General features: G+C 42.9%; 1 protein-coding gene across 11 annotated transcripts in view; it reads right to left on the bottom strand.

Annotated features, from left to right (window-relative positions):
- The window catches only part of PIK3C2G (phosphatidylinositol-4-phosphate 3-kinase catalytic subunit type 2 gamma), a 2,048,585-nt gene that overhangs the window by 405,947 nt on the left and 1,620,392 nt on the right, over positions 1–22,246 (bottom strand). For all 11 annotated transcript variants that reach the window (XM_085652678.1, XM_085652687.1, XM_085652677.1 and 8 more), the window contains one exon: positions 14,473–14,642. In XM_085652678.1, coding sequence (XP_085508804.1) covers positions 14,473–14,642 — 170 coding nt within the window. The remainder of the gene's footprint in view (positions 1–14,472; positions 14,643–22,246) is intronic.

Below are 22,246 nucleotides of genomic sequence, written 5' to 3'. Positions count from 1 at the left end.
CTGCTCTCCAGAGCATAACTCTGACTGTTGCACATCATCAGCCTTTAGAAGTGATCTTGGATGTAGAGCAACAAGCCCAGGCACACCTAGAACCAGATGGTTTCCAAGAAAGGCAGAGTGTAATCCAGTAGCAAGGTGAGGAGGCTACTATATAGTGGGATATTAGGGCCATGCTGAATTTGATATTGGATAAGATTCAGGAATTGAAAGTAACACAAACAAGTGAAATTGCATATCTTCACCACCAATTATCTAAAATTGAAGAAGCAAGAGGCAACTTTCCTGTAGGAATTCAGGAAGCTGAGTCAAGGATCTCACAGCTTGAGGACCAGATGAATGTCATGCAACAGCAAGTCAACCTAGTAAAGAAGAACAAATCGTAATTAGAAAATTACCTTGACGAGTTAGAAAATCATTCACGCCGCTCCAATTTGCATCTGGTGGGAGTTCCAGAAGGGTGTGAAGGGGTGCAAGTCCATCAATGGGTCGAGACATTCCTTAAAAAATTGTGTTACCAGAACACTCAGGAGATCTTACAATCATGGGGGCACACAGGGTGCCGGCTCAGCCATATCCAAACTCAAAGCTGCCTTGGGCAATATCGGTAAGTTTAGAGGACTTCTGCATAAAAGAGTGGATTCTGACATGGGCTAATCAAAAGAAACAATTCTCTACTGACGAAGTACACTGCTCGGATATGACAGAAGCTGCATCACGTCAAAGGAAGGAATCCGTGAAACTATTGTACTTATTTAAAGCACAGTGCAACAACAATCTAAATTAAGGTTTTTAGTGAAAGGAAGATTTCATATGTTTGCTAATTCAGATGATGCCCAGGAGCTGTTGTAAACGATGTGCAGTTGAATATGTTGTCTTGGAAAAGAAGCTGAAAGCAGAAATGGACAGTTTTGATAAATGTGTAAATGATGGGGAGGGGCAGCTCACCCAGGGTGCACCACCATGGCACCCAAAAAGGGAGTTCACTACATCAAGGGAGGTACTGTGGGCCATTACCCTCTCAAGTGGGTCCCGGAGGCATGGGGTGGAGGTAGGCATTTTGGTAGTGTGGGAGCACGGTTAGATAAAATGAGCAGAGTCATAGGGCTCATTGTAATGCTTAGAAGAAAATTTAAAAAAAGAGGCTGCAAGCGGGTGGAGGGTATTGAAACAATGGGTCTTTGAATTCGAATAATTTTATGCAATGTGAATGGGATGTCCAATATGAAGAAGTATGGTGGTTTAATTAAGTGGTTAACTTCTTTATCTCTACAAGTTTTGTTTCTCCAAGAGACCCATCTTAAAACGAACTTGCTTCTGCTAGGCTGGCGGTAAGGGGAGTGGCACTCGAAATCTGGCATGGGGTTGACTAGGAGGATATTCAAGCTCAGAGGAATCCCATTGGCAGGTGGATTTGGATTACAGCCCGGGTCAATGGTAATCCCTTTAATTTAGTAAATTACTATGTCCCGGTAGTCGCCGATCCCAAACCAATCAAGCAGATCAATGAGTTGGCAAAGGCAGCAGAGGGACCTATAATAATTGGGGGGATTTTAATTTTATCTGAGACCTAGTAAAGGATACTTCAAATAAAACCAAAAAACAGCTGATGCCGTATACTAAAACAGTGATGGATATAATGAAGCAAGACCATAAATTGATAGATCCTTGGTGTAGTGCTCATCTTGATTTCTCACAATATACCTGTTTTTCACATCAATTTCAAGCCACTACCTCTATAGATTTATTTTTATCCCCCAGTCTCTTGACTGTCTAGGCTCAGAAATATGGGCAAATTTATTTTTGGATAACTCACAGGTGAGAATCGAGGTGGAGGTAAGGAGGAGATATAAGTCCAGGTGGCAGGTGGATCATCTAACTGTTTCTGATCAGGAATGGATAATGAGTACAAAGAAGTGCATAGGATAGATTTTTCTGAATAATAAGGGTACTGAACCTTTATTCCCAGTTTGGGGTGCTTTTAAGGTAACAATGCATGGCCAGATGGTGGCATTTAAGGCCTCACAAGCCAAGATCAGACAGGCCCATATAGCTGAACTTCAATTTGCAGTCAATACGGCTCTCCAGAAAAAGAATTAGCGTAGGAAGATACTGATATCAGCAGATGTGCAGTTGTCTAAAGCTAAGCAAGAGCTAAGGGAATTTTGTATTCTAGAGGAACTACAGATTTCACAGCTGTATCAACAGCAGGTATGTGAGGAAAGTCAGATGGTAGGGAAATCTCTGGCATGGTCAACCAGGGTCAGACAGGAAGCAGCATTAATTACTGACTTGCAGTAACCAAGGACAGAGAGAAGTATCTGAAAAGGATGAGATATCTTGCGTTTTTTGCAGCATTATAATATCTTTTATGCTACTAAACATACAGCTTCAAATGAGATCATACATAATTATTTTCAGTCTATTACATTACCACAATTGACAAATGCACAGTTACAGGGGTTGGAAGCAGGTATTATAGCATCAGAGCTCCAACAGGCCCTAGCCTCAATGTCTTGTGGGAAGGCTTGTGGAAATGATGGCTTTCTGACAGAATTTTACAAAACCATCCCTATAGAATTAACACCATTTCTGGTGGAGCTTTCTAATTTTGTAAAGGAAGGAGGGGGAGAGATTCTGGCAATTTTCAAAGAATCAACAATCATTAGCTTTGTCAAGAAAGTGAATAACCCTACGGATGTGAATTCTTATCAGCCAATCGGCTTAATAATACTGATTATAACATTTTTATGAAAATCAGGGCTAATCGCAACACCACGGTAGCCCAGAAGATAATTCAAATGGATCAGACTGGGTTAGTGGTGGGTAGGCTGATGTCTTTGAATACTGGGTTCCTAGTTCATGCGCTTGATTTTTTTTCAATGTAAATCAGATGCCTGCATTGATCATGATGGTAGATGCTGAGAAAGCATTTGACATGATAATTGGGATGCACTTTTTTATGGCCTTGGGAGATCTGGCTTTCCTTTTCACTATATTATTATTCTTTGTAATATATTTCAAGGGGCCCTCACAAAGGAATTTAAAATTCAAGTTTAGCAGAAACAGTTGAAATAAATAGGGGAACTCAACAGGGCTGTCCCTTGTCTCTTATACTATTTACTTTTATTATCAAACCACTGGCCATGAGGATTAGGGCTAACTTGGTTATAGTGCAACTGATAGATAGAACTACATTGGCGGAATCTGAGCAATTCCAATTGATACAAAAATTAACGATAAAAAACAGAGCTGCTTTTATTTAATGGCTCTTTTAATATTCTTCCTATAGATTTTCAGATACGGGCTTCTAATCCCAATCCAATTTTGTTATTTAGGGATAAATGCGACTAATTGCTTTACAGAACTTTATGAACTAATTTATGAAGTGATGATGAAAAAGATTAAAGACGTATTGGCTATATGGATACTTCTTCCATACTAGGGCGGGTGGCTATGATAAAATTGTCTATTTTACCCTTGTTGATCTTTTTTTTTTCTAATGTACAGATTAAAATTAGAACAACCTATTTTAAAGAACTGGAGCCACCTTTTGGACGCAATATATGGAATAAAAAAGTCTGGAGAGTTGGAATTTTCAGTGCGCATGTTAGATATTATCCAGGGTGGATTGGCACTCCCCTAGATATGTACATACTATGAAGCTTCCCTTATAGATATATATTAGTTCGGTCAATAGATGCCAAGGAGTCTCTGGATTCTTTCTTTTTGGAGAACATGGTGCATGATGCCAGATCACAACTTCCGATATTTATAAAGACAGCCAAAATTCCTAAAAAGAAGAGGTATAAAACACTGCAGAAATATTGCTGGAGACTTCAAGCATATTATTCTGTGAATGCTCAGTCTGTTCTGGGCCTACAAATCTCAAATAGCCAGTTAAGGTATTGGAACACAAAGGCTTTAGAGAACTGGAGCATTTTTGGGTCAGGGGGAATTGTATAACTTGGCAGAACCTTCAAGCAAAGTGTGAGTTAGGAGTAAGCTCTTTTTTTGGTTACCAACAGATCGTTCACTTAGTGAAAAAATGGTGCTATCATTATAATTTAGTTTCTTAGCCAATAACGGCCGCCCTGTTTAGGTCAAAGCAAAGGGGGTTGGCAATTGGCAAAGACTACTGCGGAGGCAAGGGGAAAGCCATCTGGTGATTATTTTTTCTCGAAAAGACCACCTTGACAACACAATGCACTTTTTCCAAGGTTGAGTGGCAGACGATATAGCAATTAGGCAATAAGGCCTTGAGAGATGCAAATCATAAAAAGAATGTCACTTTTATCGCGCCGGATGGCATATTACACTCCTAATGCCCTCCATAGAATGTATCCAGAGCTAGAGGATCTTTAGTTTTGTTGTCAGCAGTGAGGGGGAAGTGACTGGGTACATACTTTTTTTTACCTGTCCAATGGTTTAGTACTTCTGAGAAAAATATTTACGATTCTAAGTTTAGGATTACAAAGAATGATTGATCCAGAGGAAGGTGTGGTACTTTTTGGCTTTTGTTAGGCAGAATTTGCCATTGGAAAAAGGGACCAAATCATGTATTGCAAATCGCCCCGCTTGTTGCTCGATATTTGATTCTGCAGAATTGGAAGGAAACTAGAGTACCGACCTATCAAGACTGGCAAAATAAGATGAGCCGAACTAAGAAGTTTGAGGGGGCTTTTGCAAGAAGGGTAGGGTGTGCTGGAAGATTTGATGCAACATGGAGATTAATGGAGGGAATAGAAAATGCAGTAATATAGGCCCTGACAAAATTGAATACTAGTTTTGAATAAAAATAGCCTTAAAAATAACAATATTCAAAATAGAATTTTTATTTCAGGTATCTCACCAAATCATTTTTATGAACAAGTAAAGAGTGGAATTTAGAGGTATCCATTTTATTTAACTGCTAAAAATATATATATTTTAAGTATTGAATACTATGATCATCAGAATATATGTGTTTGGAAACTTGCTTGATCTTTGTGTGGAAAATGAAATCCTTTATTTTTCTGGAAAAATGCACTTGAATGTACATCGGGAGCAAAAAAAATCTAGACTTCAATTGAATCCAATTTGAATCCAATGCCTTAATCAATGATGTATATGGGGTATTATCTTTGGGTATGCTTTGCACTTTGTCAATAATTTCCACGGACAGGCAGAGACATTAATCCAGGATGATGTACCTTATGTATTTAGCTGTGAAAAGAATGATTGATTACATGATTATAAAAATAAGTACATTTTTGGCACATTTGCACTTTATCTAAAATATACTACTGTTTTGCACTTTTCATAAAATTTGTACACATGGTTGCTAGGCTTATTAGAACCATTTTTATTTTTTGGGCACATCGGCACTCTGTTAAAAAGTCTTAATATTTTTCCGCCAGGATGTATTTATCCATATAACCGGAGTTATAATCTAGATGAGTGTCTATATGAACCTAATGCCTTAATTAATTATGCACATTGTAAAAGATATGGGAATAAATAATGTGTGTACTATAGGTATCCTATGAAATTGATCAATAAATACATTATTTTAAAAAAAGACGATCATACGAAAAGCAGGTTCAGAAACAAAAAAGCATCCTAGATAAATTGAAAGCAAAGAAATCAAAAGCAGATCCATCCTGAATACTATTTCTGATCGTGTGAGAAATCCTGATATTATGAGATGCCAAATAAGTATGATGCCTTTTAAAGATGATTAAAATTCAGGAGGGCCCATACATCTGGGTTGACATGACATTTCTGTCACACCTTAATTTTTTTTCTGTAAACAGAGTTGTAAAGTTCTTTTACAAATTCCAGTGTTATTAGGTGTCCCAGTGCCATGGTACCAGAAAAAGGCACAGTGGTACCAATAACTCAAAGTAAAACAACATCTGATTAGTTGCAGCGACTGTATTTATGCAATTTCCTGCACATATATCGATATGACTAGGTTTCACACGTTGTGCAATATGTTAGTTCTTTAAGAATTAGCCTCTTTTTGTGGATTAGACTAAAAATAAATTGGTGAAATGCTTCAGGAGCAGGCCACCCTGTACCTCAAGACCCTAAAGTTGACGAAGGGCAAAGCAGAGGCCCTCAATAGTTTGGGAGTTCTTCATAATCCCACCTGCCAAGAAAACGGTCTATGTGATGAAATTTGCATGCGAAATCTGTGACGCAAAGTGCAGCAGAGAAAAGGGGAAAAAAGTACTCCTTTTGTACTAGGCCTCTCAAAGCATGATGCTACCCTAGTTCAATGCTTCTAAAAGTAGAATGCAAGAAGAACAACATGTGGATACATCTGACACTGTCCTACATCATGCGGTTGCTCTTTGAGATGTACTTCCTCCAGATGTCTTAACAGCCCAACACCGGGAATCTGCTCAGTGCTTTGGCAGAGCTGTAATCATTTATCTTGACTGTGGTAAAGTTAAAACTGTTGGCAAGCAGGCTGCCATTGCTTGAAGGAACCAGGTGTTAGCTCATCAGGCCACTTACAAATATATTAATTCTTTAATATCTCCTCCCAAGTTTGGACACCTATTTCTTTCAATTAATTGGAATTTCATCTCGAAGGTTACCCAAATTCTTTTTAAACAGTTTAAAAAAATCAAAAAAGTTTCTTTTTGAACTCCATTTATTAGTTTAAAAATAGAAAACAAATATGCTGTTTGTGATGTCTATCCTTAACTGGCAATGTATACTCATATTGACCCGTTTAGCGTAATGTTGGAGTTGCAAAAAGGGATTGAAATATGGGCACTTCCGTGAACTAACCTATGTATTAATAGATGAGTTCACAAAATACTGCATGTTAGTGGCTTCAATCCTATCTTTCTCATCAATACTCATTAGAGTATTGCAGTCTACTATGAATTGCTACTATCACATAGATGGTGCCCTGCAGTGATTATTAGGTGCCATTTATGGTTTAAATCTTTTATTGAAATTTCAGAAACACACATAGAGACTCTGACAGGGGGGATTATCAATTCCCCGTGGACTTAAAATGGGTAACAGAACCATCCGCCATGGAAGTATGTGATGAGCATTGGGCCTCTGCCCTGGCGGAGAAGGCCATACAGAGTCCAAACAAAGACACCATCAAAAGGAGAACCTCAAAAACAACCCTATCCCCCCTCCCCTCCCTGGACCCTGCCCACCCCCTCCCCGTTCCATGTCCACCAACGCAGTCCTCCAGCTCCCCAGTCAGGTCTTTATCCCCTCTCCTCCCCCTGCTCGTCTGATAAGCGCAACAAGTGCAAGTAGCGAGGACAAGTAACATCTCGGAATTCGGAAGACAAGAGCGCCAGAAAAGGTTTCCACAGCTCCCCATACTTGGTGCCCCCCACCATCGTTAACGTAAGTTTCTCCTAATGCCAAGGACATGCCACAAACGGTATAACCAGCCTGTGAAGGTCGGAATGGTGGAGGTGCGCCAGTGAGTAAGTATGTTCTGTACCACTGATCCCAGCGCAATTGCCATTTGTCGACCCCTGAACGATTTAAGTGGGAATGTCAAGGGATTTGGAAGGCCCAATAGTATATACGCGTGGTATCGCTGTGCTAAAATACTTGTCCACCTCATCGATCACCTGAGTTCAGTATGGCTGGATGTGTTCACATTCCCAGAGTAGGTGTACCAAGGTGCCTATATGATCACAACCCCTCCAGCGCTTTGCATTCCTTGCCCGATCCATTGAGTGTAGACGTTCCGGGGTGTAGTACCAATATGTCACTACCTTTGTAAGGGTGTCCGTAAGCCCCATGTGATAAGCTGAATGTCGGGCCCTGTAGTAGATACCCTTCCACTCCTTGTGAGTCAGTGTTCTACCCAACTCCCTCTCCCAACGCATCCTGCCGGAATTGTAAGTGTGAGCAAATCTAACCTGTAGCATCCTGTATAGGTCAGTGATTAGCTGTTTGTCCGATGTGCGCATAAGGAGCCTTCGCTCGTAGTGGGAAAGTCGTCTATCAGCAAATGGACGGACTCGCTCGTTGAGCGCCCAATGGCGAACTTGTAGGTACCTGAGCCTTTCCGCCTCAGACAGCCCGTTTTCCTTTTTGAATTGTTGGAAAAATCAGCATCCCGCCGGCTTCCAGCAGGCGAAGGCCGCCAAATCCATCCCCGGAGACAACTCAGGATTATCGAGCAGAGGGGTAAGCGGAGAGGGAAAGGTGGTGAGTTCATGTTGAACATTGGTGCGGTCCCACACTTCAAGGGGAACGCGGGTAATATATGAAGCGTACAGATTAGGGGGCCGATGTTGTTTGCGTAGGAAGGAAATTTCCTGCAAAGGCCGCGCTGCTACGGCTTGATCTTGAAACAGCCAGTGTTTCTCCAATTCCCAACGACTCCATTCCACCAAGTGACGTAACTGGGCAGCTTGGAAGTAGAGTTGAAGGTCAGGGATCCCAAGTTCACCACATTCGGGAGGGAGGGTGGACAATGACCGCTTCATGCGCGGCTTCCGACCATTCCAGATGAACTGGGCGAGCTCTGATTGTGTCTGCTGTATCCAGCCGGTGGGCGGATGTAGAGGGATAGTGCGAAAGAGGTAAAGGATCTGAGGCAGGGTGGTAATTTTGATCGCTGCTATTTTTCCCAGCCAAGAGAGAGGGTAGTGTTTCCACTGACCGAGTTCTCTGCGAATCTTCCGACGCAAGGATGCATAATTAATATTATCCACCTGTGGAAGGGTGGAAGCGAGCTGAATCCCCAAATATGGGACCGTGGCCCCTGCCCACTGGATGGGGAGTAGGCTCTGGAGATGCTCCCGGGTGGGCCGAGACAAGGAGAGACTAAGAGCTAGCGACTTGTCGGCATTCACCTTAAACCCCGCGGCCTGCGCAAAGGTGTCTAAGTCCGCTAGGCATGCCGACAGCGCCTTGCGCGGGTTAGATAAGGATAACAACACATCATCCGCATAAAGGCTGATGGTATGAACATATCCCCCGAACTTAATCCCAGAAATTGCTGAGTTTTGCCGAATCCTCTGGGCCATAGGTTCCATATAGGTGGCAAAAAGCAGGGGGCGACAGTGGGCACCCCTGTCTTGTGCCCCACTCTATAGGGAATCTGGAGGACGTGTGGCCATTCACCCGAACTGAGGCAGACGGGAACTTGTAGCAGTTGAAAATGTGGATGCGAAATTTCTCTCCCAGTCCCATCCGCATTAGCACCTGCTCCAAGTAGGGCCAATGGACGCAATCGAACGCCTTTTCGGCATCGATTGTGAGCAGTATATACTCTTCCGCCGTACGTGAAGCCTTCTCAACAAGATGGAGAACACGCTTCATGTTGTCAGGTGCTTGGCGCTCAGGAATGAACCCCGCCTGGTCCGGGTCAATAAGACCAGGCATGTAAGGTGCTAGCCGGTTGGCCAGGATCCCCGTGAATATCTTAAGATCAACATTCAACAGTGAAATAGGACGGTACGCCCCACATTGAGTCCTGTCTTTCACTGGCTTGGGGATTACTGCTATAAAGGCCCCTAAAAGATCCAGAGGAATCGCTCCTGCTTCTGAGAAGGAATTGAAAAGTTGGGTGAGGAGAGGGGCTAATAAAGTACAAAACTTCTTATAAAAAATGGCTGAAAAGCCATCCGGCCCCGGGGCTTTCGCCAGTTTCAGCCGGGCAATGGCGGCAATTACCTCCTCCAGGCAGATATTTCTGGCTAACTGGTCTGCCTGAGATTTAGTCAAAGCCGAAAGTGTGACGGAGTCGAGAAAGGCGGCTCCATTGGTATCATCCAACGGAGAGCTAGTATAAAGGTTAGCATAAAAATCGCGGAACGCTTCGGCTATGTCACCATCTTCCGAAACTCGCATGCCATCTTCTTTGCAGATCTCCCTGTCGTTGCTGGCCCTCCCGGAGCTTGTGGGCGAGAAGGTGCCCGCACCTGTCTCCCCCAGTATAGTAGGCATGCCTCAATCTCAAGGCTGTGAACTCCGCTCTATCCTGATCGAGAGCCGCGAGTTGGTGTCGTACTGCTTTGAGCTGGCGCCGCACTCTGGGGGCTCCCGTCCTCTGGTGCATCTGCTCCAGTTCCCTAGTTTGTTGGGTGAGGTCATCCCGCTTATGTCTGCGTTCTACATTGTCAGCGGCTGAAATAGCTATAAACTCTCCCCGGAGGACTGCCTTCAGTGCCGCCCACTGTGTCGCCAATGTTGTGTCAGTTTTGGCATTATCGGAAAGGAAGTCAGTGCTGGATCATCTTATCTGTGCGACTTTGTCCTCAGGGTGCAGAAGAGTGTCCCTAAGACGCCATACCCTGTAGGGCCGTGCTACGGGTAGAAGGGTCAGAGTGGTGAGCATGATCGAAGAGGGAGGCCACCCCTATCTCAGCCCCTGTCGCCATCGCTCGGACCGATGTGGAGGCCAAGAGGTAGTCTAGTCTGGCATATGTCTTGTGGGCATGAGAATAATAAGAGAATTCCCGACTATGTGGATGGAAACTATGCTATAAGTCGCACAACCCCAAGTCGCATAAACGGTCGAGCCCCGCTGCCGAGAGCGCACCTGTCTGGTGCGTGCGATGGCTGGATCTGTCCTGTGTGTTGTCAAAAACAAGATTTAAATCCCCACCTAGGATAATATTGCGATCAGTCGTAGCCGTGACTTCCGTAATGGTGGAATGCAAGAATTGTTCTTGACCCTAGTTGGGGGCATAAAGAGAGCCAATGGTAAAGGTCGAGGCGCCTAGGGCAAATCTATGAACTAATAGCCGGCCCCTGATTTCTGCCTCCTTCTGCAGGACTTCCCCCTTAAACCGCTGGGCCACTAAGATCGCGACCCTCGCAGACTTAGTAGGGCCGGAAGAAAAGAGCTGCGTCGGGAATTTCCGGGATCTGAGACAGTGACAGTCCTTAGCCAAAAGGCGGGTTTCTTGGAGGAGACATAAATCGGCTTGTGTGTTTTCTAGGCAAGACTGGATGGCACTACGCTTTACGGGGTTACTGAGGCATCGAACATTGAGAGTTAATACTTTAAGCGTGTTGGCAGGCATTCACGTTATCCAGAGGACCCAGGAAGCGCAGGGAAGGCGTTGCAGCGCGTGGATAAGGGGCGTAAAGTGAGCAATCGGTGTGTGTGCCGCAATCCATTGGAACCATAGTGACCCCCTTAGATGGTGGACATGGAACCCCGGATCCCCCCTCAACAAAGTCCCCAAAACCATAACCAATAAAATCAACAGGTGAGCAATGGGAATAGTAACCAATTGTCCTCCACCTTCCTGAACGGAAATACAGCATCGTGCGGTAGGTTGCCTGCGGTAAAAAGGCCTCCCTCCCGCCGATGACCTGTATTGGAAACAAGCAGCCAGGCAGTCCATTATCGTTGCCGGAGTCAGCCGGATGGGGATTTGGTCAGTTCTGCGGAGACAGTCTCCAGGACTGCTTGCTGGCCTCTGAGGATCTCTGCCACTGGAGGTTTCCCGGTGCGACGGCGGTGCCCCTGTTGACGCCATCTGGGCCTGGAGTCATGTGCCTCCGTCGGGGGGTTATCGTCACTGCTATCTTCTGCCGGGAGCGCCACACCCAACAACTTGGCCGCCTCCGACAAAGAGCGCAGTTGGTAGAGCGTGTTGTCTATACGGAACACCAGGCGAAAAGGATGGCCCCAGCTGTACGGGATGTTACGTTGCTGGAGATGCGCGGTGATAGTTAAGTGCCATTTATGTGACCACTTTGCAAGGGCTAGACATTGTGACCCACCTGGCAGGGGCAGTGGCCAACCTCATCGGCAAATATTGTGGTAGTACTGCTGTACCTCATGTGGACCTTGTTGGGTTCCACTGTAGGACATTGGTACTAATGATAAAACCAGCATTTTCTTAGCGCAAAGCACTGGTCCAGGGGGTTCAGGGTGTGCTTGCTATGCCCTGCTCCATACATTTTCTATAACATTCTGTAATGGCAGCTAGAAACATGAGAAAAATTACCTCATGTTGTGGCCAGCCAAACAGAATGCTCTGGTACAGTGGTAGGAGGACCTTCTAATTGGATGGCCAACAGGAGAAAACTCCTCACCCAACCAGGTTTGAGATTTGTTTTTGCTCCACAGGAATACCATGCTATCAGTACTGCTAGACCAACAGTCTAGATATCTAGAACATTTTCTGAGAATCAACTCTTTCATACCAAAACTAGCCCGTCCTTAAACAAACATTTCTCAATGAATGAATTTACACCAAATCACTAAAAGTATGCTTTTTGAGTAATTTTGTGACAAATTTGAAGTAATTCCATTCAGCCATTTTTTTTCTGTATTAAACAGTAAATTCTCCAATAGGAATTAATATGAGAAAATACACTTTTGGGACCCTCATTTTTTGGCCCTCACTTGATGGAGGAGTGTGAATCTTTCCATGAAGAAATGAGTGGAATTTTTTTAAATCTGTGAACACCTCTTGAAATAAAGCATTATAAAATCTAACCTAAAGTAATGTATATTTACATGTATTCATTGCCATGCTATGCATTTACACAAGTAAAATGTAAGACTAACACCATTTGCTAAGCCTATACAGTTCATGATCGGCCCGGAAATTAGATTAGTTCATCAAAAAATACGTATTCCCAAATGATAAAGACAATTTTTAAGTCGTTTTTTTCAGTTTTTGCATTCTTAATTGAAACTATATTACACACTCGATAAAAAATAATGTATAAAGGCCTTGGGGTGGGTATAAAGGAAATACATTGGGATTTATATCACAGGAGACCATTAAAATTTGAGGGCTCAGCAAATTAAAAACAAATCAGTAACATTAGGGACCTAGGGGCATATTTACAACGCAGTGGCGAAGGATGGTGTTAGCCTCCTTGGCTTAACACCATGCTCCAATACTTCTGAAACGCAAGGCTGCACCGTATTTAGAGTAATATGGTGCAGCCCCGCATTTCCCCCTATGCTGGTGCTAAATTTAGTAGGCTGGCGCCAACGCAGGCACCCTTGCACCATAGAGTAAGGGTGTTTATGTTAAGGAAGGTGTCTCGTCCTGCACATTTACCATTGCTAAATGGTGTTTTGTCACTTCTATGTGTGCTGCTCAATGCAGCACACATAGATGTTACAAAACGTCATGTTTTTTCAAAGATTTCTTATGTGCAGGAAGGGTCACTCTCCTGCACATAAACAATCAATGGGCTTTAGCTTTTTCTATGTGTACACATTGAAACAGCAAAAACAAGGAGAAATTACACATTTCTCCTTGTTTTGCCTGTTTAAGGCCAGGTTTTCCCTAGTCATAATATTGATGAAGTCTCCAATTTACGCTGCACTTGTAAATAGGGGGCAGCGTCAAAATCAATGGGTGTTGCGGTAAAATGCTCACCGCAGCACCCATTGCCCTCCCCTTTCACGCTAAGTACAGTGTGTAAAGGTGCTTTCTTCACAAGGCAGCGTTAAGCCACGTTAAGTGGCTTAACGCTTCCTTCTAAATAAGGCAAAACACATATTGCCACAGGAACGTCACTAAAATTGATGTCCCTGTGGCAAAAAGGGGCTTGTAAATATGCCCCAAGTGTATTTACATAAGGCCATATTTTTAAAAATTATACAAGCATAGCTCAACAAAAACAGAATATGCATGTGATTACATATATTGCTTTGAGTTGTCATGAAGTGCTCAGCAATCACCTTTTCTTAACAGTGGATGTGCAAATTGGTTTCCATGTTGATCTCAGGGTTTGAGAAAAACGGATTATTTCTTTTACAACATCGCTGTAACTCATAAATGGAATGGTTTACTGTGTCATCGAGGAGAAACCATATATTATAATGACTAATTTAAAAGAAACGATACAGGGTACAGTAAAAAAAAAAATATTTTACTAAACATATTTTTTTAGCCTTGCAGCGGTGGCAGTGGAGCTCTTTAAAAACAACCGACATCAGGAGAACACGATTAATCAGCGTATGAAAAATGAAATCTGGCTATAGTGAAAGAAGAGACTTGGGCCTGTTAGGCATGTAGGTGCGTGCTGAAATTGTTTGTTTTTAAGGGCTTTTTTACTGCAGTGGTTCCATGTTCGTGGAGCTATGTAGAAGGAGGTTGGGTTAATGTTTAAGATTTCTAGGATATTGGTTTTCACTACAGAATTCCCAAATTTCCACCTGTGTTACTTCTTCTTTCTGAGGTACGGAGTTTGTTAACCAGATATAAGGGGTAGCCTATTGTGTCTGTAGACCCAGGTAGGTGAAAAGGCCAATTTCCACTCATGCTTTTTAAAAGCTCTGGCCTCCAATTCAGATATCTTCATTGCATCTTTACATTCAAATGTATTTCTTACTCTGAGGTCATTTGAGATAATAGCATTTCTCTCAAACACATTCAGTGACTTGGAGTCTGGAAATAAAAAATCATGTGTACAACGTAAACAATGCTACAGAATTCAGAATATAGGTTTATATCATTCATGGTACTTTAGTGTAAACAACATTAGCAAAGAGGCAGAACTTACCTTTTTATACTCCCAAATTTTTGGGAATGTCCTAAGAATTTCCCAAAGTCAATGTGGAACATATGGCCTGTGTTTGTTAGCATAATATTGTCATTGTGTCTGTCACAAACTCCAAGGATAAATGTAACCACACACCATCCAGCACAGGAATAAAAAAAATTCTCAGATGCCTAAATGTGTAAAGAGAAAGTATAAGGTATTAACACAGCATTTTCCACTTTTTTATTGCTCATGTCTACTCAACTACAACTGTAAAAATCATACATCAAAAAGTGAATTATACAGATTTACCATGAATCCTTTGCACATTACCGAGTTAATGAGGCAGGTGGGGGATTAATATGAAGCTGATCTAGTGGTTATCTTAGCAACCGAACTATGCTTACAGTAAGCTATTTAAAATACGTGTAACTGTTTTATGTAGAAACAAATGTACAACTATATATTTGACCCTGTTGAAAGCAATGGCTGAAACACCTTGGTCTCATGTCCCCATCTATGGTGATAATTGAATAAAAATAAAAAAACTTACAAGGTACTGGTGGCTGGCTGTCTTTGGCAACACCATCAGTCGTAATGATGCCTTATTCCAATCACCCAAGGCTCACCACAGCCTAGATGAAGTGGGGACAATAGTACGCTTCATAACCACATACAATACACAAGCAGGCGAATTCAGAAGTATGCTTAAAAAAAGATGGCATATCTTAACACAAGATCCACTACTTGAGAAACAGTTAGGGCACTCACCATCAGTCACCTACAGAAAGAATGTGTCCCTTAAGGACATTCTAGTCAATAGCCACTTACAAAGCAAAAAAAAGACCTGGCTGGAGCAAAGGGGAGGCTTCCACAGATGCAGTAAATGCAAAGCCTGCAGCCACAGTGAGAACGTAAGGGAAGTATCACCGCAGAGATCAAAGAAAAAATGGAAAATAACTAGGCCCATTACCTATGGGACAGAATTCGTAGTCTATGCCATCACATGTCCCTGTGGGAAGTGGTATGTCGGATCGACAAAATTCCCAGTTAAGAAAAGAATCCTGGAGCATGGGAGAGCTATAACAAACCGTGACTTGAGTTACAGCACAGCCAAACATTTTAATGAGGCACATGAGGGCGATTGGATGAAAGGCAAATACTTTGGTCCCGATACCATACCCAAGCACCCTAGAGGAGGGAATCAAGTATTAGCCTTGCGCAGACTTGAGACAAGACTGATTTTGCAGACAGGCAGCATGTTCCCCACAGGGATGAATATTGACGAGGAACTATATGTACACTTGTAAAATATACTGACGCTTTTTGTTGCCCAACTCCTTCAGTTCCTTTTTAGTAAGACCTTGTGGTCTCCACCTTTTTTAAAAATTCACTTTACATTGGTTGAGTAGTACTGAGTTCATGATTTCTCTCGGTATCTGCTACACGTGAACTATTTTCTCCGTGAGGTGACAAATGTAATGTTTTATGTGTTGTTACACTGTTACAAAATATGGGCAAATCTGTGGTTATGGTGTAATATCAATCAATACACGTAAAGTTAGGAAGAATTCATGTTTTCAATTATACTAACATGCTCTGTCTTTCATATCTCTTAACAGATCATTCAAATACATCAGAAGAAGGATAGCCACCAGGAGATTGCTAAGAGCACAGGAGATTGAAGGACATTCTCAGGAACAGTCATCTCTCCATTTTGTCGCGATAGAGGTAGTTGTAGGCAGCACTTCACATCGAACATAGCACACCTCCACAATAATACACAATTTAGACAGGGCGTAAGGGTGAAGACAAACATTGCAAAGGGATACGGATAAGCACCGAGTGCATATTTGCAAGGGTTACTTCTAACCACGATAGCTTCCCTATTCACTTTCCCCAATTCACAATCCCTTCCTCAGTTTCCACTCACTCCATCACGTGTATATCACATGACCTGACATCAGATAACCAATGAATCACTAATGTGATCGTCATTACTTGACCGAGCTAGACACAGGGTACTTTACCCGATGTGACTGACACGAAGTTCACTCAATGTGGGGGTACTATACCCATGAGCAAGTAGGCACAGCCTAACACATGAATCAAGAGACACAGACATCAGATTCATTCACGAACACTGTCTCATTATGATATTATTATGTATTTACAAAATGTGCATTAACAAGTAAATGATCAAATCATCATGAATGTAAAATTTCTTTCATTCTACTCACCAAAGTCTTTTATTTATGTTTATCACGGCACGCTGCGTCATGCAAATCACTGTATCTTTAAATATATGAGGAACTGGCAAATGGTTTTGTGACCAAGACCTCGCCAGAGGTCCAAACGCGTCTTGTTTGCCAAATAAACCCTGGATATTTTCACCTTCACACCGGAGTGGCTAGCTTTTTCCTGCTAGGAACGCAGGAATATATATATATGCATTCCTAGCAGGAAAAAGCGAGCCACTACGGAGTGAAGGTGAAAATATCCAGGGTTTATTTGGCAAACAAGACGCGTATTTTTAAATTTCACTGACAGTGTTTCATGGACTGTGTTGTCAGCTCTCAGGAAAAGTAAAGTGCCATAAAGAAAACATCTATGTTTGAAGTCCTTGTGAAACAATATTACAAATGCCCGGGAGCTTTGTGAAAGGAAACAAAAAAGTGTCACTGGTCTGTGCCAGAGATAGGCTGCAGGAAATACCTCTGCATACTTTAGTAAGCTGGAATGTTTTGTAACTTTTGAACATGTCTGTCTCTCAGAACATTCAGAGATGAACAGCATAACAGTGATGTGAGTGTAAGATTGCAACCTTGTACATGCAACATATGATGGTATCCTCGGGGGCCACTACAGCATACCATTATGTGAAATGCTAACCCAGGTGGCATTGCAATTGAAAAAGGGCTTGAATTTGAGAATTGACACAACATATGAGAAGTCTAGCTAAAGGACTTCCTCAACACTAGGAGAGAATGAATGGTATGGGTTATTAGATGGCATTACGATGCATATATGGAACACAGAACAGCAGAAAATTTTGATGACCCCAGACAGAGCTTAGGCATCCAAGATTAAGATCAAATCTTTAAATCATCGTTCAGATGCTGGGGCAATCTCAAAAAGAAATGGGCAAGTTGCAGCTAACCCCAATTCCACGGCCTCAGTCATTGAGGACATCATAACTAAAGTCTTTGTGCAAGGTACACTGAATCCTCTGATTGCATCAGAGGAGGAACTGCTTTAGGACTTGGACAATATCAGCCTTACCCCAACAAATCTACCCGACAGCCTCTGATTTTAGGGATGCTATTGTTTCAACACCAACAGCGGTTGAATCTGCCCCTCCTGTTTTTGTCCACTTCGTCTACTATCTCACTGACCCGGTGGTGCTACATCTGATCCCCTACTCTAGCAGCTATTTACAATCTTTTACTCCAACACAGGGAAGATCATTGAAAGGGCTCACTGGCCTTAAAAACCACTTACTTAAAGACACAAGTATTCTTAAGGAAGCTTTTGAGGAAAATGGACACTCTCATTTCAAGGCTTGGGAAAGTTGAGAAAACACAGGAAAATCTTCAAACTACTGTCAGTGCTATCAAGACACAAGTCTCACATCTGGAATCTCAGATAACCATGCTCTCATCAAGAGTCAGAAACCTGTAGAATCAATCCTGCTGGAACAACCACTGGGTCCTGCGGGTTCCAGAGAGGGTGGATGGGGATGATCCCAGAGGCTATATAGTTTGCCTTTTCTGCTTTGGGGAACTGGGATAGGGACAGCATGATTCAAAGATCCCATTGCTACACATTCCGTCCTCCTCACGAGGGATCACATCCTCATTACTCATGGGCTATCCTGATATATGTACGTAACTTACTGCTCTGACAGGAGAGCTATAGGGCAGCTTGTCCTAGATCACCAGCGAAAGTGGCTGAAGTGGATTTCTTCATCTGATTGGACTTTTGTCATGAAACTGTGGTCCAGCATTGGCAACTAAGAGAATATACCCAGGCACTCCAAAAGCTTGGGTCCTCGGTCTCACTACTGGAGCCTGCAATCCTGTGCATTCATTTTGAAGGGCAAAAGAAATTTATGTATTGATGTCCCAAAGGTCAAGGAGTTTCTGACCATCTGGTAAAGTGGAGTAAAGGAGAATGATGGAACTTGGTTAATTATGTTTTTTTCTTTCCCTTCCCCTTTTCCTCGAAGGAAGCTTTAGTGAGGTTGGCCCAGCCTCCCCATTATGCCTTTTCCTCATCTTACTGTGCTCTATCTACTTAATCTTTGCTTTGCCCTTTCCCTCTATTCCTATTGTTCTTCTCTTCCTCTTTATTTTTCCTAGTATCTTGGATAGGGGTCAGCGCTTGGGCACGGTAGTAGTCAATCTGGTATGTTGTGCTGCTCAGGCTGGATCCTAACACTGGATAGAATTTCTTGGGCTCTTGGGCTTTGTCTTCTGTTTGCTAGACTATCCTTTTATATAACAATAACCTTGGTTTGGGGTGCTTTGGAGGGGGCCCAGTACTCACGTCTCCTGGGGTATCTAAAGCTCGTTTTCGGTTTGGGGTGGGGTTTCCTTTTCAAGGACCTTGTTCTGAGGGGCAGGGTTCCTGGGTTGGTTGTGGTTCAGGACTGGCGGATGGGTTAGTGGGGAAGATGGGGTCTTTTTTCTTTTCTTTTGGATTTTTTTTTTGGGAGAGTTAAGTGGAATTTGTAAAAAATGAGGTTAAATCAAGACAAAGTTTGATTCTGTTTTTGCTATATGCGCACTCTAAGATGGCCACCACGGTTTCCACAATAATCTCCATCAACCATCCACAGTCACACGACCCTCCCAACAACCGCTGCAGCCACTTGGCTCTCCTGCACACGTCTCTACCGGAACCATGGTGGTTATTTATAACAGCTCACTACGGTGAACAGATACCTTCCTGGTTGCAGTGGAGCGGGTAGGTCAACAACGAGGCTCCAAACGGGAGCAGGTGAGTATGTATGACTAGTTGAGGGCTCACCCTGACAACCGCGTCAAATGAAGATAAGGGGTACCAGCGCCAGGGACTGCCATGCGAAGGCTATTGAATATGGATTAAACGCCTTCACTTAATCGGTAAACTGCTCCTGACACGGTCGGGTCCTTGGGGGTTGCTGGTTGCATCCATGACACCGGAGATTCTCCTTTGAGCCTTCGGGGTATTGATGCAATGTGCATCGTACAGGCACACTGGTCCTGTACGGGCATTTTTAACATTGGTTGAGTAGGTGATTTAGGGTCACGCTCACAGGCAACATCCTATCTGACCCGGGCCCTTTACTCTTCATAGTCTATTGCGCCAGAGCCACTACGTGAGCAACAAACCAGTGTGCATATGACATCAACTTTGCTTGTTGCTTTGTGTCTCTTCCCTCTTTTAGAGACATTACATTCTGTGTCTCAAATACTTCGCTGCTACTGACGAGGCACAACTAGATTTTTTCAATAGGTGAGTCAATAACCACTCACCACGTTGCTCTATCACCACGTTTGAGCATGTGTGCACAGGGGTTGCATACAGAGTCACTTACAGAGCTATAATGCATTGAATGATAGCATTGTATGTTTTTAAAGAATAATGCTGTATTTGAGAACATGAACCAAGTACACGTCCATCAATCATCATAATGATTGAACACACATGGGAATTTTGCCATTACCTTGTTTTTCTTTTCTTTTGCTACTCTAGGTTGGCTGCCCTCCCTTTCGGTAATTGGCCCGAAGGAACAGTAAGTGGTAGGTAGCGTTGCACCTTGCCACCAGTTATAGATAATTTTCTTATTCACCCGGTGCTGAAGAATCGCCCCTGATCAAATTTTGACAAATCTGAGGCGAGAAGCATGTTGACTATCCGGGGGAAGAGCGCAATTTTTGTCACATTATACCAAAATAGTCGTCCCCCTGTTTCTCTTTTAATCGGGTTAGGTCCCTCTCAGAATAAAGGTTACTACAGAGGACTCCCTTACCTGTTTTAAACATTCACTTCCCACATCTACACTCACTCAGGTCCCTCACACTCACTGCACCTATACGGCAAGGAACAGAAGATCTCTGATAAAGAGCCACTCTATGGGTGCCTGTCGGGCATTGCAGCGCCGGCCCGACGAGGAGCAGGCCCATGTGATGACACCTAGCTTGCTCATGCTGACGGTCTCACTACCTTGACCTCAGCCCCAGAGGTTTCCTAAGCAGCTATTGAAAGTATGACAAGCGTGTTCGAGGATATCTCTGAGTACAAACTCAATCTTGACAAGAACCTGGTCCTAGCTAATATCACTCTTTTTTGGGAGAACATACAGTGGGTCAAATTTGCGAATTACTTGGGGATCAAAATCTCCCTAAACATGTAGGAGGTAGTCAAGCTCAACTTTGGCTCACTCTTCAGCAGAAAGATGGAGATATTTAGCAAGTGGCATAGCTTACATATCAAATTGATTAGGCAATGTCATTTAATCAAAATGATTATCCTTTCCCGTCATTTATATTTGTTTCTTTTTATACCCCTGAATTTATGAAAAGGCTTTTTCACACTGAAGGAGGTCGTATGGCAAAAATTCATCTGGGGATATAAAAAGCCTAGGGCCAATATTCGATAGTTGCAGAGACCGTGTCTGGAAGGTGGACTGTCATTATCTGATCTGCAAGCATATTTTCTAGCAGCTTTCATGACTCGACTAGTTAAGGTGTTGGGGTTTGAACCACAAGGGCTTGAATGACTGTTTCCTCAATATCTTCCTTGGGGAGCAAACATTACTCATTACTCCACATAATGGTTTTATCTACGCTGTCTATTTTAAGAGGACTCATTTTAAAACACTAAAGGTCTTCGATTCTATCTAGGCCCTGCTGAAAATACGGATCCCGGGGATTACTCTTTTCAATTTATATTCTTATTTAGGTTACAATCCCAACTTTCCCTGGAAGGTCCATGAAAGTTTCATTGACTGTTGGCAGGCATCTTACGTATTTACACTGGGCTCCTTTTATGAGGGCGGTAGTCTTTTTTCCTTTGAGACATTGGTCCAGCGATATTCCCTTTCCTGCTCTGGCTTTTTTGTTATTTGCAGATCCGTCACTTTATTAGGGGTCTGAAGGAGGGTGATGTATACTGTTCCGCTAATGCTTTTATGGAATATCTACGATGAGGTTCACCCAAGAAGGGAATTAGTTGAGTCTATAACATGATCCTGGCTGCAGAGGTTCAACAATGGCATGACACTTTCCAGACTTTGGCTGACAAAGGAGCCAATACAATAAAGAGAGGGGCCTGGGCTTGAGGGAGGTCAAGAATACGTGCTCCTGAGTCGGATTCAAGAAATAAAAGAAATGCAGTTTCTATATGGAAAGGTGGGGGAGAAAGAGAAGGGTGGCTTTAGGAGCAAGGGCCCTCACTCACCCCAAGGGATGTCATGCTTTATCATCGGCCATATCCTCATTGGACCGGTGCTGTAATGCCCAAAATGCCCTGCAGGAAGGCTCTTTGCCGGATGTCTTCTCTTTTTGCCGATGTGAGTAGAGTGGGGTGGTGGGGCATATGGTAATAGAGTTTGAGTAGAAGTGAAGGGAGTGTGTGTGGGATAAAAATAACTATAGGAATCCCACAGATTCTTCATTCGCTGGATACCTATAATATGGTTAAAAAACTAGAAAGTCAAGGTGAGAGCAGGTTATGATGGGCCTCTCAGGCCCTAGTTAGTGCATGTGAAAAAAGGGGTCAACATGTTTCATGCCACTTACAGTCCAAA

The sequence above is a fragment of the Triturus cristatus genome, chromosome 4_1 (genome assembly GCF_964204655.1).
Source record: "Triturus cristatus chromosome 4_1, aTriCri1.1, whole genome shotgun sequence".
NCBI lineage: Eukaryota > Metazoa > Chordata > Amphibia > Caudata > Salamandridae > Triturus > Triturus cristatus.
This window is presented reverse-complemented; position numbering and strand designations above follow the sequence as displayed.